Here is an 18,983-nt window from a genome sequence, read left to right on the forward strand (position 1 = left end):
CACCATGGATCTGAGCTTTCACCAGACCACTGGAATTTCTGCAAGTCTCCAGGGAAGACTGCAACTCTCCTTCATGTTGCAAAGCTGCTTTTCCCACCCAACACAAGCAGGTCATAGGCAACAGAGAAGAATTAGAAATATTCACAGATGCATCATCTTAGAAGCAGATTTTATTCATTGTGAGAAACGGAAAGATAGACAGAAAGCTACTCATCATTCTTAGAAAAATTGGCAAAATACAAATCAGTACGTTTTTTCTTTACTTCCACCTCTTCCCTTTCCCTGTAACCTGGGCTGGAGGCAGCTGCTAGATCTTATTGCCCGAGAAACAAATCTCCCTCTAGGCCTTGTTGCGCTTCAACTCAGAGACCTTGTAGCGAGGTGGGGCACGGTGGAACCACTCTGACCAAGAACCATCATAAACAGCCACATCACGCTTGCCACACAGGTAGGCTGCCAGGGCAATGTGACATGCTGTGACACCTTTGCGGCATGTGGCCGCCAGCGGCTTTGAGAGATCCACTTTCTTGTCACGGAATATTTCTTGGATCTCCTCAATACTCTTCTCATGGCCAGTTTCTGTTAGGAATGAGTGGAAGGGTATGTTCACAGCACCAGGGATATGACCAGATTCCAGCCCTGCAAGAGTGAACAAGAAAAGGAAACATGAGTAAGGAGACATTAATGTAGGTGATTAAAGACACCTACAAAAGAGACATTAAAGAGACATCACTGCAGATACTGCAACTCTCTCCAAGATAGTAATTTTTTTCAGGTGATGATGAAGAGGCAAAGCAATATGAAGCTAAAACGAGGAGGACAAAGGTTATTCAATTTTGCTGACGTGAAAACTTCCAGAATGTTTAGCAAACTATTTCCTACTGAAAGCAATGAGAAGTAGGAATCTGAAGAAGCCCTAGACGTGACAAGAATCAAAGAACCACCACAGAAAAGATCCTAACAAAGGCGTTAAGGGGATTTGTGCAGAGGAATGCAGCAGTGCATTTCTGACCTTCCCCAAGCATGCCAGCAGCGTGTAGTGACAGAGCTTTCAGAAGTAAGAAGCGTAGCTTGTACGTGGAATTTGTGAAATTAGTTATCTGTTCACAGTTTATTCCCGTGTCACCTTAAAATCATATTTCAGAAAAGTAAAGCAACCTCAAATTCAGCCACATTACTGCTTAGGCAGCTATCCTGGGGCAATCCGGTCAAAGAAGTGACAATTTAGATTTTGTATCAGTTTTTATCCACTCCACAGATGAAATCAGCATGGGTTCTGTTTTTCTACTGGTATAACTGACCACTTCAGGCAAACTGAAAGTTGCATCTCAAGAACAAGGTCTTTAGAGAGAAACAGATATAAAAATAGGATGGGTAAGATTTTCATCAGGCCCTTGAAATTCAAACTCTATCGCTATAGGCTTAATCAAAGTCCGTTACACCCAGAAGAAGCTTTTCCAATGACTTTGAGAGGTTTTGGATCAAGCCTCATTGGAGCAGGAAACTATATGTTATGTTGAAAATGCATTTCAGGGAATGGTTCCTTGCTAGGTTTGAACTTTTAATGAAACAGCCCCAGGAAAGTCACAAAAATAGTAATCTGTTTCACTGACAGCTTTCCACTTGCCTAAGTCATCAGGGTAACTGATCTCAGGAGATGGGAGAGACTGGGGCAGGGAACCCTTGTCACAGTCAAATGATTAAAGTATACCTAGTCAGAGACTGACGTCACACAACTGCACACACTGCGGTTTTATCGCTCGTGCAGAGTGATGTCATGATGTGATGAGACATGTCATAATGGGAAAACGGGGTTTTAGCAGGGTGTTGAGGAGGGGAACTTTGCTCTGCTGGATGAAGAGTGAGAGCCTAAAGACAGCCAAAGCTGCCCTGAGTCAGCTTCACAAGATCTCTCCCTGTTCCAGATGGACCCTCTTTGTTTCTGACTCCCCGAGTGCCTTAGAAATCTGGCACTGTCGTCTAGTCGTCACCTCATGCATCCTTCAGAAGTGTTTAGCATTACAGCGAGAAGTCAGGAGAAAAACTGCTGACTTCTGGAGGGACTAACTTTTTTTATTTTTTTTAAAAAAAGACAGTGTTTTGTACTGATGCTTTCCCCGCATCTTTTCCAGTTCCAGAAAACAACAGTTCACCACTTCAGTACAGAGAAATGCAAAACCCACGCTCCTTAATATAGTGTCTGTATGACAAAGACGAAATAAAATTAATGCAAAAAATGAGCGTGAGCAAACCTTGTTTGTAGTTCTCAGACTGCAGATCTTCTTACTGAAGAAAGTTACATGCCTGGGTTGGGCTACAGCTTTCCCGCAGAGGGAATGGTCCTGTCCCTGTCATTTGGCAAGGGATTTCTGCAAGGCTCTGCTGCGGAACTGGTGATCACCCCAATACAGACAAGTCTGTGAGCCGCAGAACAACACTCTCACAGCATCCTGGGGCACTGGGAAGTGTACTGAGATCAAGAAGTCCTGGGGGCTGAACTAGAAGACCCAGCTCTTGCTCAAACAAGCTTGCTGGGCCATCGATTCAGTTCTTAGGCGTCCCAGGCCCTGTGGTCATGATTGCTTTTCTAGACTGTTCACACATGTTAGAATAGGTAGGTTCGTACCCCTCTCTTATTGGAGACTGCCGTGACATACTCTCACCATCCTTAACTGTTCAGTTAGGAGCTGCGCAGATTTGAAAAGAACAGTCTCATTTTAGAGCATTTTTGACTTTGATCTATAGGGAGACTTCCTTGGTCCAGAGATTCAAAAGTCTGTTGGAGTCAGAGACCAGACTCTGCGAGTGAAAGATAGGGAATTCTGTAGAAACTGCATTTATGCATGTACGTGGGTGTTCAACTGAAAGAAAGAGCTGACACTGCACAACCACAATCCCTTGGACTGCCTAAGACGTGCTCTTGAGTGGTTGAGGAAGTTTTATCAGCTCTCTCAGTGCTAGGACAAGAGCAGAGAAACACAGGACTGGAAGGCAAGGCTAGACGCAGCTGTGATCTGAACAGTGGAGAGGATACATCTGCCCTGCCTCATATGACACAGAGCATACTCCACACCAGATTTACGCAGAGACCCTTAGAAATTCCAGGAAGGAACCCTAGGATTACAGAGCCCGGCTCCCAGCTACTACAGCTTTCACTTTATAGGCTTCCTCTCATAAAAGTATCCATCTCAGAACCAGTTTGGATTCTTGCCATAAGACTTTCTGCTGAGGCACCTCCTTGCTCACATGAGGAGGAATATTATTCTCCAGCGTTAAGTTTGTCAGAGTCAGTTTGTACACCATTTAACCTTGAGCTAACATTGCCCTGCGGCTGAAATAGCTTTCCTTCCTTTCTGCTATTGCTCCAACATGCTGACGGCGAGCACTCAGCACTCCCAATGGCCTCAAACCCAGGAAGAGCTCGTTAGACACGCTTTCACTGCCTCGGCCACCTTAGAAACAGTCCTAGGTGACCACCAGGCTTCTGGATAAGGAAGCGGCACTTCCTAGCATCTCGGTTAGTAGACAGGAGGTTAATAATTGCTGTTGTCAAGGCCAAATCATATCTGAGGTTCTTGCACCCAACTAATTCATCCAAGTCTTGTCCTACTCTATTGCTGGGTCTTCATCTTGTAAGAGAAACACAAGCAATTACATGTTTCAGGCTACTAAGCATCCAACCTTGCTCTCTGTAGCGTTATATTTTCCATCACTTCTATCTCTGCAGATGGTACCTCACATAATACTCCCAGTGTGATCACTTAAACCTTCCCAAGGCTACGCCAGCAGCACGTTTCGGTAGCAACTCCCTATTTTCAGTGCCACAATGATTCCGAAAAATAAGAAATAAAACACAGAAGCATAACAATGGGACCATGATGGCAACTTCCAGCCCCACAGATCTGCTTTCCGCACAAGCTATTCTTATCGTCCTTTAAGTTAGTATTTTTGGGAATCTAACAGTACTTGTGCTATTTGCCCTCTTCTCACGCTGCACTAATAATTGCCTCTAATATTATGTCCAAAGTATTAATGAAGTCCAAATGGAACAAGTCTACCTCGTAGGTGCTTCCAATGGCTAGAAGAAAAGATCAGACATAACTTCAAGGTATGCATGTTCCCATTTGTCTTATCTGGCAAATCAATTCTGTTGGCAAGGAAATAAGAGCCCTCGGCTGCAGCGCAAGTTTACCAAGGTATTTTATTCAATTTTGCCTTCATTTCAAATAATTTTTATTGAAGACTTTTTTGAAAGCCTTACAGTATCTCCATGTTATAATAGATCAAGAGCTGCCTAGGTTGTGCTGCACCTGCTATCCTAAATACAAATACAAACTTTGTTAGTGTTTCTGTCCTACAGAACCATGCTCTGATTAAATTTCTTAAATTCTTGCCTTATGGAGTTGCAATGTCACATAACTGATTTTTGACACATACTTGGGATGGAGATCATCTGCCTCACAAATCTGAGTACACAGATATCTTTTAGTTATACTCCCTCTTTAGAAGTGATCATTTCTGCTTCTTTCCCCTTCTTCTTGCTACCCCTCCCCCTACTCTGCAGACTTGTCCTCAGGAGAATAAAACAAAACGGTAGCATAGACTCAGTATAATTCTAGGGCTGTACACAAATAATCTTTCATCTGGAACCCCTGCTAACTGCATAGCAACCCTATTTACTCTTTCTCTCCTTGTTCTCTTTTTATTCACTTTGCTCCAGCAGTTTTTGTTATTTGTTTTAAGTCCTTTTGCCAAGTCTCACTCAGCTTGGCTTCTGGCAATCCTCCCTCAAAATTTGTAACCTGTAATATGTTATCTTCTTCACTGCTTAATCCCCTTTTCCACATCTGTTAATATTCTCTGCTTAAATATGTATTTTTTCGTTGGCTATTTATCTAACTAAAACTACAGACCCTTCCCTTTCTGATGAAAGCTCCAGATGGAATTTCTTAATGTCGAAAAGATAAAAGATGTGCCTTGTCTACATTTGACTCCCTGTGGTCTTGGAGCTGGCAGGCTGCAGATAACCATTCCTTTCCAAACGTCTCCTCTATTGCCTCCTTTTTTATCTCTCTCTTCGTTCAAATTGTATGCCTCGGAAGGGACCACTAGTGATCTCACCCAACCTACATGAACCCACTGAAGGAACACTTTAAGCTTGGTCCTGGCCAGTTCCCTGAGAAGTCCTCTGAGCAGTCAGATCAATAGGCCTTTGCCACCAATGTCAAAATACTGCGTGCATCTACAGCCAGAAGAGTCAACTCTAAGAACCAGCAAGGCCCCATGGTGCTAATTCTGGCACCCGATGTTTATCAACCTCATCACAGCGATGGACAGCTTTAGAATGTAGGTTCCTGTGGGTTGAAACAGACTTTGATAAAGTCTCTCACTCTCCATGTCATGCCTTGAGCAACATTTAATTCTCACTACCACTAAACATTCAACCTGAGCACAAGCTGTATATTTGGGACATGGAAGACCAAGAGCTGGGAAAATGTCAAAACCTTAAGAGATGTGTACGCGCAAGGGAGACAAGGACTACCCAAGGGCTGAGAATGAGAAGAAAAATGGCTGGAAGCTCACAAAACAACTTTGGGTTTGCTTTCTGTTTTAGATGACGGATTTCTTAACTGACAACTTTCCCCTCTTTTCTCAGGTGTCTGCAAAAGAAATCAGAAATTTGCAACTTCTTCGTGTGCTTTTTTTCAGCTATAATTCTTGTTCCTCAGTTTTCAGTATCCAATATTCAGAGAGAGTCAGCACTAGTAACCATCATGTAATTATTTTGACCCTCTGCCCCTGGATTGCCTGGGATTGTCTCAGCTCAGGCTGGTTTCATAGACCTGCACCCTAACAGCACCTAAGCAGGCCCTTACAGAACTTGGCTGGACCACTGCTGAATCACAGCTAGTGAGCAGACCTGAGCTGCTAGTTCCTCCAGAAACACTGTGCAGAGACACCTTTAACCACTCAGTGACTAGGTCAGGGCTGCACATTCCATGGGCTTATCCTGCACACCACGCATGAACATCCAAGCTTTTTAATCCAAAGCAATATCTGCATTTAAGACCTATGACACCTGGCTTATAGAAACACCATCCATCTTTCTCCATCCTGGCAACCCGGGTAAACCTCTCCCAGCAACTAAAAATTAGCCATGTATTATGACTTATCTTAAACACTACAGAGATCTAAATCCCAGCAAGGTAGCTACTACAGGGACAACTAATTCCTACCACAAGGAACTGAAAAACTAAAGAGGCAAAAGTCAGCTGAAATTAGCCTCTTCTAGAGATGGAGTTCATGGAACTGGAGAGATTAATTGACTTAATTAGGAAGTCAAGAGCTGAGGCAATAATTAAACTGAAATCACCCGAGAATGTAGCTAGTTCCTTAACCTCAAGACCATTTTTCTTCTCTAAATTGCAGGCAACTTTTCTCTTCCCTGATTGGGTGACCCCTGTAATTAATCAGCATTGATTTCAAATTGCTCTTTTAGGTGTAAGTGCTGCCTTTTACCCACTGCTGGCTGTAGCATAGCTACTGGCTAGCCCGGTTCAGAAGGCTGTCAAGCTCCTGTGGAATGAGCAGCTGCAGCTGGAGTGCTTATCCTGCTGGATCTGCTGTGGGAAGCAAAACTGGACCACCACAAATAAACTGTTCCATGCTGACTCATTTCAAAGGAAAAATCTGTTTTCAAGATGCTGTCAGGGGCTGCGGTATTTGTCACCTGATGACAACTCCCACTTTGGGAAAGAGAACACAAAATCCAACCAGCTCCCAGCGAGAAGCATTTTATTCACGTCTTGAGGTTAAAATTCAACCTTCACTTTGATGGGCTGCAGTAGGCAAAGAAACACAATGATCGACAAGCCTAACTCCCCCTCTCTCCCTGCAACAGTTTCCTCTCTCCTGTATGCTGTCTTGTACAGGTTGAGTGTGCTTGGGGAGGGGTGTCACTGTAGACATTTCAGCAAACTACGCGTACAAAGCCACTTACTGCCAAACGCTCCTGAGATCTGGACGCAGGAATTTATTTCAGGGCACGATGTCACACTCAGTGGCTGTATAGCAGCCCGCACATCAGAAAACAGCCAGAACAGAATGACAACCTGCAGGTGAGGCAGCAGTGCAGCACTGTCTCAGGATCACAGAAGCCTTGCCACATGCTCACTCCTGCAGCGTGGAGCTCGACTCAGACCCAACAACTGTTGCTGTGCTTTTCTCGGCTGTTTTTGAAACTCTGCATTTCTTTTTAAACCATTCTGTGATTCCCTTTCTAAGGACAGGTTATTCTGGGGTATACCAAGGCTTAAATTACACAGCAAGGGCCTCCTTTAACAACTTGAATTTCATTCTAGGCACATGGCTGCACCTGTCCCCGTTGCACAGGACTTCTTCTACCCCTGCTGCTTCTGTGTCCAGTTTTTGACCAAGGTAACAAAATCCATTTTTGTTCCTGTTACTTGGGGCATGCAAAACACAGAGGTTGACAGCCCATACATTCGGGAAGGGTTTGGGGCTTTTCTTCCTTAAGCTTGTTAGATTTAACGGCAGAGAGCAAAAGGACAAAGATCAGCTCAAGCTAGTTCTCTATTTGCTGGGAATCAGAGCAAGAAGGAAAACATCCCTTGGGTTACTGTATTGCCTAAAACCTTAGCTTTTGCTGGTGCACTCATTATGGTGAGAGGTGCCTGTATGAATACTAATAGCTTGCGCAAGTCTGGTGGTGTTAGATAGGACCCTGAACAAAACCCATGGGAGCTCTCACCTCCTGTGTTTGTACTCTGCCTGATTAACTTCTGCAGGGCCTGGGATGAGGGATCCCGGAGCCAACTGACTGCAGACCTTTTCTGCTATTTCCTCCTGCAGCTTTACAACCCACTCCAAGAAAAGCTGCCTGTGAGGGCACTGGGATCTGAACGCTCAACTGTGGATCCCCTAAGGTAAATCAACGAGTTAGGCTGAGGCACGCCTGTGCATTAGGAAAATCTGTTTGCTGGCTGGGAGGAGTTGTTACTCCTGGACTAGTATTGACGCTCTGGTGCAGGGGGCGGGTGCTGTTCCCACCTCCATTACCTTGGTCCAGCTCGGTCCCCCGGAACCGGCCCTCTGGGCGGGAATCCACCACCTGGAACCGCAGGGACCCCACGTTCTGGATCATCTCCTCAAAGGTCTTCACCAGGACCGTGTTCAGCCTGGCCTTAAAGACGGCCGGGGCGGGCTGGCTGACCTCCGCCGTGACAGGGTGGCCCTCCTTCACCCAGTTCTTGAAGCCGCCGTTCAGGACGGAGACCTCCTTGTGCCCGAAGGCCCGGAACATCCACCAGGCGCGGGGGGCATAGAAGGTGCCCAGCTTGTCCCCGTCGTACACCACCACATGGGTGTCATTGCTGACCCCCAGGCGCCCCACGTAGTCGGCAAAGTGGGACTCGCTGGGCAGCATGAAGTCGTAGGGGGAAGACTGGTCTCGGCACTCCTCAATGTCGAAGAAGGACGCCCCGGGGATGTGCCTCTCCTTGAACTCCTGCCGGGCGTTTCGCTCTTGCGGCGGGTACCATGAGGCGTCCAGTATCCGCAGGCTCGGCCCTACCCGCCCGGCCCGCACGGCCTCCGAGAGCCATTTGGCGGTGACCAGGGCCCTGCCGAGCACCTGCGGCGCCATCTCGGAGGGCCGAGGCCGGGAGGGGGCGCCGCTGCCGGGGAGACACAGACACACGCACACACACACCCCCCTCCCCACACACAAAATGGCGGCGGCGGCGGGGGGAAGCAGCCCGAGGGGGCGGTGCGGGGGCGGGCGGCACCGCCCGGGACCGGCCCGCTGGGAGGGACCCGGCTCCCGCCCCCTAGCGACGGCCATGGCTGGCGGGGACTGAGGGCGAGCGCTGCTCGGCTGAGGCCCAGCACGGAGGTACGGGGGGGAGGCGCGGCGGGTCGTCCCCGCTCCTTCCCCCGTTGCTGCGCGGAGGGAACCGCGGCCCCGCCGCCGGGGCTGGGGGCTTCCGGGGCGGGAGGGTTCGCGGCGGGAGTTAAGCCTGCGGGAGGGGCGGCAGGGCCCCGGTAAGGCCTCGGCTGCAGGTGGGTTCCGGGGCGGTGAGAGCGGTGGGGCAGAGCCCCTTGTCGTGGGGCCGCGCCTCACCCCGGGGCGCTGGATCCCCTCTGCTCAGGGTCCCTGAGGCTGCCCCGCTCCCCTCTTGCTGCTGTCAGCGCTGGGTGGTGGTTGCTGCAGGTGGAGGGGCCAGGCTGGGCACAGGGCAGGACTCTGCCATGGCTGTCACACTCAGGACAGGGTTTGGGCTGAGCTCTCCTTATTTTCAAGGCTGGCGCATTTCAGAACCCCATCACTGTAGGCTTAGCCAGCACCTCAGTGGTCTTTGGTCAGTCGCAGTGGTCCAGCGGTCAGCAGGTCTTTGGTCCCAAAATGCACCTTTGTCCAGTTGCTCTCCATAAGGCTGGGTGCTAATTTGCGATTTTCTTCCTTTTGCAGTCAGGCAGAATCAGGCAAACCCCAGGAACCAGATAGTCTTGGCCAGGAATTGGAAACAATGTCGCAACAACTCCTCTACCGTGCTCTGGTGTCTGCGAAGTGGCTTTCAGAAGCCATCAAATCCCAGCAACCTGGTCTGGCCTTGAAAGTCGTGGATGCATCCTGGTACTTGCCGAAGATGAAGCGTGACCCAAAGCGGGAGTTTGAGGAGCGCCATATCCCGGGCGCAGTTTTCTTCGACATCGACCAGTGCAGTGACCGCACTTCACCTTACGATCACATGCTGCCCAGGGCTGATGACTTTGCTGAGTATGTGGGAAAGCTGGGTGTGGGGAATGATTCCCATGTTGTTGTATATGATGGCAGCGATCAAGGTCTCTTCTCAGCCCCCCGGGTGTGGTGGATGTTCCGGGCCTTTGGACATGAAGCCGTCTCCCTTCTGGATGGCGGCTTGAAGAACTGGCAGCGAGAGGGGAATGCACTGAGCTCTGGGAAAAGCCAGGTCGCTCCCTCCGAGTTCCATGCCTCCTTGGACAAGTCCTTGGTGAAAACGTATGAGGATGTCTTAGATAACTTGGATTCCCACCGCTTCCAACTAGTGGATGCACGTGCTGCAGGACGGTTCCGGGGAGTAGAGCCAGAGCCCCGAGATGGTAATGTGCCACCTGAGACAATGGCATAATAAAAAGGGGCTTCATTTAAGGTGCCCATCAGTTTGACTCCTGTAGAGGTAACAAAGGGAAATATGGTTGTTCTTTATGGGATGCGACTTGAGACAGTGTATCCACCTGTCCTCCTCTCCTTTTGACTAGCAAGTGCAGCTCTTTGAAAATTTAGGAGTGGGGAAGCAGTGTATTATTTTTTTCTCATGAGAGGCTGGGATGAGGAATGTAGCTTTCATATCCCTCAAAGATAATCATCGGTCTCTTCATGTACTGGTGCTGCTCTTCTGCTCGGAAGGGCCTGTGGAAGTGCTTCAGTCAGTGCCTCGTCAGAGTGGGTTGCTCTGATGCGGGGAAGATGTGGAGGGAACTGGGAGGAGGAACAGAACTTGACAGGATTGTATCCATGTGGTAACCTAAAGGTTAGAGCCATCCTTTCTGAGTAACCAATAATCTAGTAAAGCAAAGTTTAACAAAAATAAATGTATTTGTTTTAACACCATACACATACAATAAATCATAAATATCCCCAGTGAAATAGAGAACAGGTTTTGCAATGGATTTGTCCAAGACAGTAGAGGTTAATTCCTATCTGTATTGCTTTTCTTCCAGGAATTGAGCCTGGTCATGTCCCTGGGTCGATGAACATCCCCTTCACTGATTTCCTCACAGAGTCTGGCTTAGAGAAGACCCCTGAGCAGATCCGCAGTTTGTTCCAGGAGAAGAAGGTGGACCTGTTAAAGCCCTTGGTAGCCACATGTGGCTCTGGAGTCACTGCCTGCCATGTGGCTCTGGGGGCATACCTCTGTGGCAAACCAGATGTCGCTGTGTACGATGGGGCCTGGGTGGAATGGTACATGCGGGCACAGCCTGAAAATATTATTTCTGAGGGAAAGGGGAAGACAGTGTAATAAGTTGCTTCGTCTTCCACCTGTGCAGATAATTTGCCTTGAAACAGGATTTGGAAAAGATGGGTTTAGCATTCCTGGTTAAGTGTCATGAGGTGAAGGTGTTGGATAACAAGTACAGGCACATGGTGCTTTGGCACTTTCTCCTTATCCTACCACTGCTGCTTAGGAACATAAAGATGACCTGCACAGCCAGCTCTAGGTGACCCTTCTTGAGCAGGTGGGGTGAGCCAGATGACCTCCAGAGGTCCCTTCCAACCTCAGCCGTTCTGTGATTCTGTGGCCTTTTTACAGTATCAGATGGAAGGGAGAGAGTGCTGGTGGCAGCATGGGGAAGTACTTGAGTCAAGACAAGCTCATGACTTGGGACATTCCACCATGTTCACTCACAGGACGGTCATACTTATATAACTGTGCCTCATGATCTTGCTCTCTGCCTCTGTCGTAGAAGCCATCCATGCACTTTATGGCCATTTTGAGTGCAAAACTTAAGGGAAAGACGTAGATTTTTAAAGGAGCAAATATGGCTTCCAGGTTGGCACTTAGGTTAGAGACTTGGTTTGGATTTCTCCTTGCACTTTGACTCTAACTGCAATGTGTACTTAGCCAGTTTTGTACCCCCATGGTCCAAAATCCCCCTTGGGGAAAAAAAAAAGATATTGGGATTAGAAAAAGATTAAATAAACATGTGTTTCAAGGTCTTCCTGCTGTATGGAGCTTATGTGAGCATTGCTTGGCTGATTCCAGGAACTCTATCTTTATGGGATCCTTTTGTCTTGATGATTCAAATGAGACGTTGCCTTCTCTCCATCTCTTACCCTCAACAAGCCCTTTGGGCCAGGAAAGACAATGGCGTGCCTCTCTCTTGGGACTTTTCACCATCTTCCTGATGGACTGATTGTCTGTTTGCTTTTCGGCCTAATACTCCATGTTAGTAAGTCACAGCCCTGTTCTTCAAAGACTGAATGTCAGTTCACATGGTGAAAATTGGATGGCATGTGTGTTTCTATTCTTACCATGTAACCTTAAAAAACTTAAGGGAACTGAGGCCTACAGAGGAATAGCCTGTGATGGCACATCTTTTTTCCCCCAAGACTATTGTCTTATATCTGGGAATTGAAATTCCCCTGTGTATGTTTGACAATGTTCAAGAATTTGTTCTCTCTAGGATTTTTTCCTCTTAAAAAAAAAAAAAAAACAACAAAAAAACCCAAAACACCAACCAACAAACCAACCAAAACCCCCAACTCTGCACCTGTTCTGTCCCACTGGTAACTTAGAAAGTTGATGAGACGGGTTCTGCTCTTGGGCTGGCAGCAACAGGTACTGGTGGACATCTGAGGGTGATGGGGTTGTCCTTTCTAGGGGATGCTATGGATGCTTATGGTCACAGATTTGCAGGGTACCCTCCTAGCCACTGAATACAAGGGCTGTATCCTTTCCTGCTGGAGAGTGCGTATTCTTTGCATTTCCTTTGGCTTCTGTTGGCTGCAGCCCTGGCTTCTTCCTGGGCTTGATTTGCATGAACACAAGCTCCATTTCTGCATACCTCCTGTGGAGCTAGAGTTTTACTGTCCAGATTATTTCTTTCTGTGTCCTCCCCACCCACGCATACAGCCTGACCCTTCTTTACACTCATTTCCAGTGACTGAAAACATTCAGTTTCCATGCTTACATTAGTCTAACCACATAGCTCTTCAGGGACTTGGGGCTGGCGTTACAGCAAGTGCTGAGTATACAGAGTGTGCAGGGGTCTGAAATGAGTGACCCTTTTGTATGCAGTGTACAGACCCCTTTTATACCAGATCCAGATAATATGATCTGGATAAAATAATAAACTTTTATTATAGAATCATAGAATGGTTTGGGTTAGAAGGAATCTTAAGGATCATCTAGTTCCAGCCCCCCTGCCCTGCGCAGGGACACCTCCCACTCGACCAGGTTACTCAAAGCCCCATGCAGCCTGGCCTTGAACACTTCCAGGGATGGAGCATCCACAACTTCTCTGGGCAACCTGTTCTAGTGCCTCACCACCCTCACAGTAGAGAAATTCTTCCTAGTATCTAATCTGAATCTCCCCTCTTTCAGTTTAAAACTGTTACCCCTTGTCCTATCACTACACTCCCTGGTAAAGAGTCCCTCCCCATCTTTCCTGTAGGCCCCCTTTAGGTACTGGAAGGCCGCTATAAGGTCTCCTGGAGCCTTCTCTTCTCCAGGCTGAACAACCCCAACTCTCTCAGCCTGCCCTCACAGCATCGGTGCTCCAGCCCCCTGATCGTCTTCGTGGCCCTCTGCTGGACCCATTCCAACAGGTCCATATCCTTCTTATGCTGAGGACTACAGAGCTGTTTATATTTGCCAGCTTCCATGTAGTTCTTTGGGCTTAGACTTCCCAAAAGGGCTTCCTTTACAGGTTACAGCATGCCCTGCAAATCGCTAAGACTTTCAGTTCTGGATCTAATTAACGGTTTAATTAATTCTCTTCTCCTTCCTGCTGCGGAAAGATTTTCTACTCCCATGCTTTTTGAATTTCCCCACCCGGGTAACCACTGTGGTTTTAAAGGCCGATAGCAACACCTTGCTTTATCCCAAGTGTGGTAATTTTCTAGCAACTGTTTCCTTCAGGGGAAAAGGAAGAACTAGTCAGCATGTCATGTAGGACATCTGATTGCAGTCTGTAACTGAGAGGACTTAAAGAAACCAAGCCTTTTTAAGCTGAAGTATGGTGTTGACATGAAAACGAAAGGATAAGCACCTGCTGGGTTGACTGGAAACAGCAAGTAGTGCTAAACTGTCTTGTGGAGGGGCCTCCCAATCTGAGCAACAAGGGTGCTGCTTCTAAGACACTTTAACATAAAGATACTTGTACAGACAGTGTTGTCTAGTATGGGATCTTACAGCAGGGTCTGGCTTGTGACATCTTTCCAGTTAAGGATTTCTAGCTTCTCCCACCATCAGCCAAGCTAAGAGGCTTTCACATGGTGGATCATTAAGGTTTAACACCCTGGGTGTGGCTGGGAGGTGAGGCCGATTTTGCAAATATGTGGCCGGGCCCCTGTGTACAAATAGATAAACAGGACTGCTGTGCCTGCTCTGTTTCTCCAGGGAAATTTTCTTATTAGAGAAAATTGTCATATTCTTTCAGACTTTGTTAATCATTTCCAGTGGATGCAGGGGGCTGGCTTTTGCTCTCATCCTTCCAGAACATTTGGCAATACCGCTTGAGCACTGTGTTTCTTTTTTCCCACTGACTCCAGTAGTCCCTGGGTCAGTGGGAATCTCTCTGAATCTCTCTGCTTCCTCTTGAGACTGAGCTGCTTTCCTCTGTCTTGTGTGTCGCGGGGAGGTGTCTAGTGCAGCCCAGCCATCCACCTGGAGATGGCAAACTAAGTGAAAGATTTCCCTCTCCCTTTGCTCTACATTTTGACTGTTTGGCTTGATGACATCTTACAGAGCCCTTGTCCTCTCTGGTATGTGTGCCCAGATTGGCAGTATTCAATTGCCCTTCTCCTGGCCAGGTTTTGAACCACAAAATCTCAGAGGTTTTTCAGTTTCCCAGCTTTTGGGAAATCTTTTACCAGATGCTTAGCTTTGCCTTGATTTCCCCACAGAGGAGAAATTGACAACTTCCTCCCCATGACAAGATACGTTGTCTTTCTGGGGTATGCCCTGTTACATCATGTATCAACAATCTGTCCAAGAGTGTCTTCTGATAGTCTCCCTGCTCTTAGTTGAGATCTGTTCTCATGCTGCAGGCAAAGCAGTGGGAACATTGTGGAGACCGAAACAATGTTTTCAAAGCCTGTAGACTGCAAAAACCTATTTTGAGCCATAACAGATGCTACTGGACATATGGAGCAGCTGAGGGGACTTGCACTAGGACTATAAATGTTCTGCAGATCTTTATGTCCCTGACTCAGGGGGTGGGTTTCCTATGGGAACTAGAAATGGGGAAGGGGAGAAGTGGATATGAATGCAGATCTCTAATGTTTATGACTCTCCTGTGGAAAATTTGCCACAGGGAAAGGGGAATAGCGTATCTTTGGTGGGATGAGGCTCATGATGGCCAAAAGGAAGCCTAAAAAACAATCCTGATGTAGGAAGAGGGTCACATTGACTTGTGACTAACTTGAGACTGGAGCTTTTACAGCTCTCTATAAATTTGAGAATCCCAGGCCAGCATGTAAAATCCGTACTGGTCTGTTTTTACTATCTGTAATAGTTTTGTCCTGAAGCAGTTTTGGGCTCTGTGAAAACAGTCTGGTCAATGGTTCTCCAACAGTAATCCCACAGTCCCTCACATGTTGTCTTCATCCCCTGCCTTCCTTTTCCTTCCCTACTGCTGCCCAGCAGTCAGGTTGCACTGTTTCATGCTTTGTTTCCCAGAAAACCTTTTGTTCCCCTGCAAACTTTCCCAAAGCAGCCTGCCTTCTGACAGCACTGCTGTCCCTTTCCACTAACGAACACTGCAATCGCTATTACCTGCAGGGTTTTTTCTTGTTCCTTCTATCTGTGGCTGTTTTCTCTCCTCCTGCCAGCATGTTTCCAACAGAGGTGCTAAGTGATGCACATACACACACAGGCTTCGCACACTATTCTGAATGCAGGTACATTGCTCACAGACCTCACCAAGCACAAGGAGGTGGAGAAAGATTAGCTCGCCTGCATGCCATGGGGTCTTTCTCGTCCAGTTCCGAAATGCCTGGCTCAGCTGGCAGTGAAGCTGGGCTCTGTTGGCTACAAGTGGACTGTCTTCCTCCCGCCCCCAAGTCCTTTGTGAGAAGTTTTCTTTGCCCAGTTCACTGTTGGTTTAATGGAAAATGTCAGAGTATTACTTGTCCTCCCCACCACACTTCCTGGAAAGAAGAGAGAGGAGACAGTTTCTTCTCTGGTGCCTCATGCCACAGTGCGTTCATTAACTAAATGATCACACAAGTTTAATCCCAGCCTGGCAGAGTGGTGACACTGTGCCAACACACGGCGATCCCTGCTCCCACTGATGCTCCACAATGCACCAATTCCCTAAAAGCAGCTCTGCAACATCAGTGGTGCATCGTACTCCGTGTACCCAGCTGTCTCATCAGGCTGCAATGTGTGTACGGAGTGCTGCAGTGTGTGTAGCTTTCTGCAGGTTTGCGTTGCAGGCCTGCTGAACCAGGAAACTCTCAGTTTACCCCCTGTTCTGTTTTCCTCAGCTCGTGTTCAGCCCCACTCACCTGTCTACCCAGTGGCTGTCCAGCTTTTCTTGCCCCCAGTCTGTCTGTGCAATTGTCCCCATCATTTAACTGGGTACTCAGCTGGGCTGTATGGCATTGTGAGCTCTTCTTGTGTCTCTGTTTCTGTGCATGTGTTTTATGTATAGTTATCATCAAAGCAGGAGAAACATGTATTTGATTCTTTAAATTTATTTCTCCTCCGTTCTATTGCTCAATTTTAATGGACCTTAACAAGGCCATGCTAGTGGCATCTCAGAACTACGTCTGGTGATGGAGTGCAAATCAGGCCTGTGTTTAGCCCATACCACCGACTCATAGCATTTCAGCTGGTAACTCACCCTGGACTGATTTCTTGCTAAAGAGCATTTTCCTGTGCAGTAGGGAACACCCTGGCCTGGGGGTTTTCCAGTAAAGTTAGTGCTGTATGTTGCAGAAAAGAAGGCTCTGGGGATGGGAGTGGTGTACCTTGACCTCTTTCCTTACTCATAGTATACCTCTTTAGATTTATCAACTAACCTTTCACACCGTGACCCTGGGGTGAGCAAGACCTGAAGTGCTGGCCGTAGATGGAGGCTGGTGTTGATGGAAGAAGATATGCTCTGAATGCAGACCCTCCCTGACCTGTGAGCAGCATTGGCATGGGAGGGACTGGTGAGGAAGGCTTCGAAAATAAGAGATGGGACATAAAAAGGAGCAAGAGGCTGAGGGGCTGTGAGAAGAGGAAAGGGAGACAGGGTGAACCCTCGATAGAAGAAGAAAGAGAACTAGGGCAGGGCAGATTTCTTGAAGGGGGAGATAAGGGGCTATAGGCTGCCACCCAACTACTGTATTCATATCAGAGAGCCACAGTCCTCACCCGAATTCTCTGTTGGGGCTGTGGCCAGCACAGAGTCCTGCATCCCTTGCACACCAGGGCGCAGGGCAGAGCTCTCAGATTTGATGTGGTTTCACTCAGAGCCCGAGGTAGGAGGGCAACAGTCCCTCAGCCCAGAGCTGTGTTGCGCTATGTGATGCTTCAGCTCAGGTCAGTGTTAGTCTGAGAATCTTTGATGCACACCACTGCTCAGTGGAGACTGGTTCAAGGGCTGGGCGCTAATTTTGGCCAAAGCCTGCTCCATACGGGTAGGCAAAAATAATTTTTCATCCTCTCTGTCTTATTGATCATTCTAGTGCTGGCCAGCTCCTATGAATTACAGGAGATCCAGAGTTATTTGAATTTACAACCTGCAGTAGCTGAATTATTGCTGTGCTTAAATTAGCTGTAGGTCAGCAATCTCAAAACCTTTTCCGTGTTGCGCTCTTTTCCCCTGCTCCCCTTTGCACTCCTCCTCAGAAGGAGCAAAGTACACAGTTATACTGTCTTTGACAAGGAAATCCTGGGTGATTTGGGGGAGGGGTGACGCTGCCTTCATGTCCTGTAGTGATAAAAGGGAGTGATTTGTAAGTGAAATAAAAGAGGGAAGGACAAAAAGGAAAGGAATATGAGTAAAACATAATCTTTCTTTGTATCCACCCTCTTCCCCCAATAAACCCCTACCTCAAATTCGCAAAGATCTAGGTGTAAGAACAATAAAGTGTCTGCAAGTCACCATGGTGCCTCTGCAGTGCTGCATTGCCCTGGCAAGGAAGACCCAGAAAGTTGCTTAGGTGAAGGAAGACTTTGGGCCACATTCAGGTGAAAAAAATCAGCCTTTCCTTTCCATTCCTAATATGCCCGAGCTGCTGGCAAGCGCAGCTGGGCTTATGGGAGTGGGAAAAGGAGAGCTGCTGGAGAGAGAGCTTGTTGAGGTTGTGTCTGTGCCAAGGAGTGCATTTCAACAGAGTCCCGTGGGACGTGAGTTGCTGAGCTCCAGGCTCAGCCTGGCAGGAGCGAATGGGAGAGGCAGGGCTGGATTCAGCATAGCAGGATTGGCACATCAGCCTCGGCGGGTGATACATGCCTGGGGCAGAGGTAAAACTCCACTCTAAGTTAAAATCTGAGCTCTCTCTTGTCCAGACACAAGCAGGCATGGCAGGAGCACAGAGAAAAGACGCTGTCTGGCATGGTTTGTGCTGGTAGGGCAGCACAGGGTGGGGAGTTTGCTGAATCAGTGAGTCTTCTGAGCTGGAAGAAAAATTCTTCCTGCCCCCTGCCAGCACTTCATGCAGATCCAGGACACAGTTTGCAGAAGCATCCCTACGTATGTTAGCAAGAAGGCAACTTGTCTGCACATTCTGCAGCAAGAACAGCGTGGCAACTGATGCGGCACTGAGCTGTGAGCCTGGGATAATGGCTTTCCTGAAGGGAAAGCTGTGGAGTACAGCCCTGACTGGCTTAATCTGCTTACTGCCAGGGAGGAGGTTCTTCTTCCTGACTCTGAGGAAGCTTGCAGGACTGGAAGGACCCAGGACTGGAAGCAGGCAAACTACCAGCTGCAGGGCTGGGGTCACGTAGTACAGTTCAGCCCCCTTCATTACGTCCTCTTTTGCAGTGGACTGTGAAAACTACAGTTCCCAGCACCCTTTTGTGCATGTCCCTGCAAACTACAGTTCCCAGAACCTTTTAATGAGCCAGAGGGGATGTCTATGGAAATAAATGCCGACGATTTTTGCATAACACCCTGCACCTCCAAAGTGTAGTGGAAAAGGGAACAGGGGAAAAGCCAGGGAGCATCAGTGCTGTTGAGCTGTGATTTTGTCCACTCCTGGTAGCTGCAGCGATATCTTC

General features: G+C 47.8%; 2 protein-coding genes across 3 annotated transcripts; one reads left to right on the plus strand and one right to left on the minus strand.

Moving 5' to 3' along the window:
- Positions 1-140: 140 nt before the first annotated feature.
- On the minus strand, positions 141-8,776 carry TST (thiosulfate sulfurtransferase). Its single transcript, XM_054195576.1, has 2 exons — positions 8,080-8,776; positions 141-639 (listed from the first exon to the last, which is right to left on the minus strand). Exons 1-2 carry the CDS (start codon positions 8,663-8,665, stop codon positions 341-343), a joined length of 885 nt encoding a protein of 294 aa, XP_054051551.1. The 5' UTR covers positions 8,666-8,776; the 3' UTR covers positions 141-340.
- LOC128907087 (3-mercaptopyruvate sulfurtransferase-like) lies at positions 6,929-18,954 on the plus strand. 2 transcript variants are annotated; one of them, XM_054195514.1, is made up of 6 exons: positions 6,929-7,118; positions 7,362-7,437; positions 7,873-7,946; positions 9,491-10,143; positions 10,765-10,880; positions 16,779-18,954. In XM_054195514.1, exons 1-6 carry the CDS (start codon positions 7,105-7,107, stop codon positions 16,815-16,817), a joined length of 972 nt encoding a protein of 323 aa, XP_054051489.1. In that variant the 5' UTR covers positions 6,929-7,104; the 3' UTR covers positions 16,818-18,954. The 2 variants fall into 2 exon arrangements, with proteins under 2 accessions (XP_054051489.1, XP_054051480.1); XM_054195505.1 differs by lacking the exon at positions 16,779-18,954 and having other exon boundaries at positions 6,936-7,118; positions 10,765-11,776.
- The last annotated feature ends 29 nt before the right edge of the window (positions 18,955-18,983 follow it).

The sequence above is a fragment of the Rissa tridactyla genome, chromosome 1, assembly GCF_028500815.1.
Source record: "Rissa tridactyla isolate bRisTri1 chromosome 1, bRisTri1.patW.cur.20221130, whole genome shotgun sequence".
Lineage (NCBI taxonomy): Eukaryota > Metazoa > Chordata > Aves > Charadriiformes > Laridae > Rissa > Rissa tridactyla.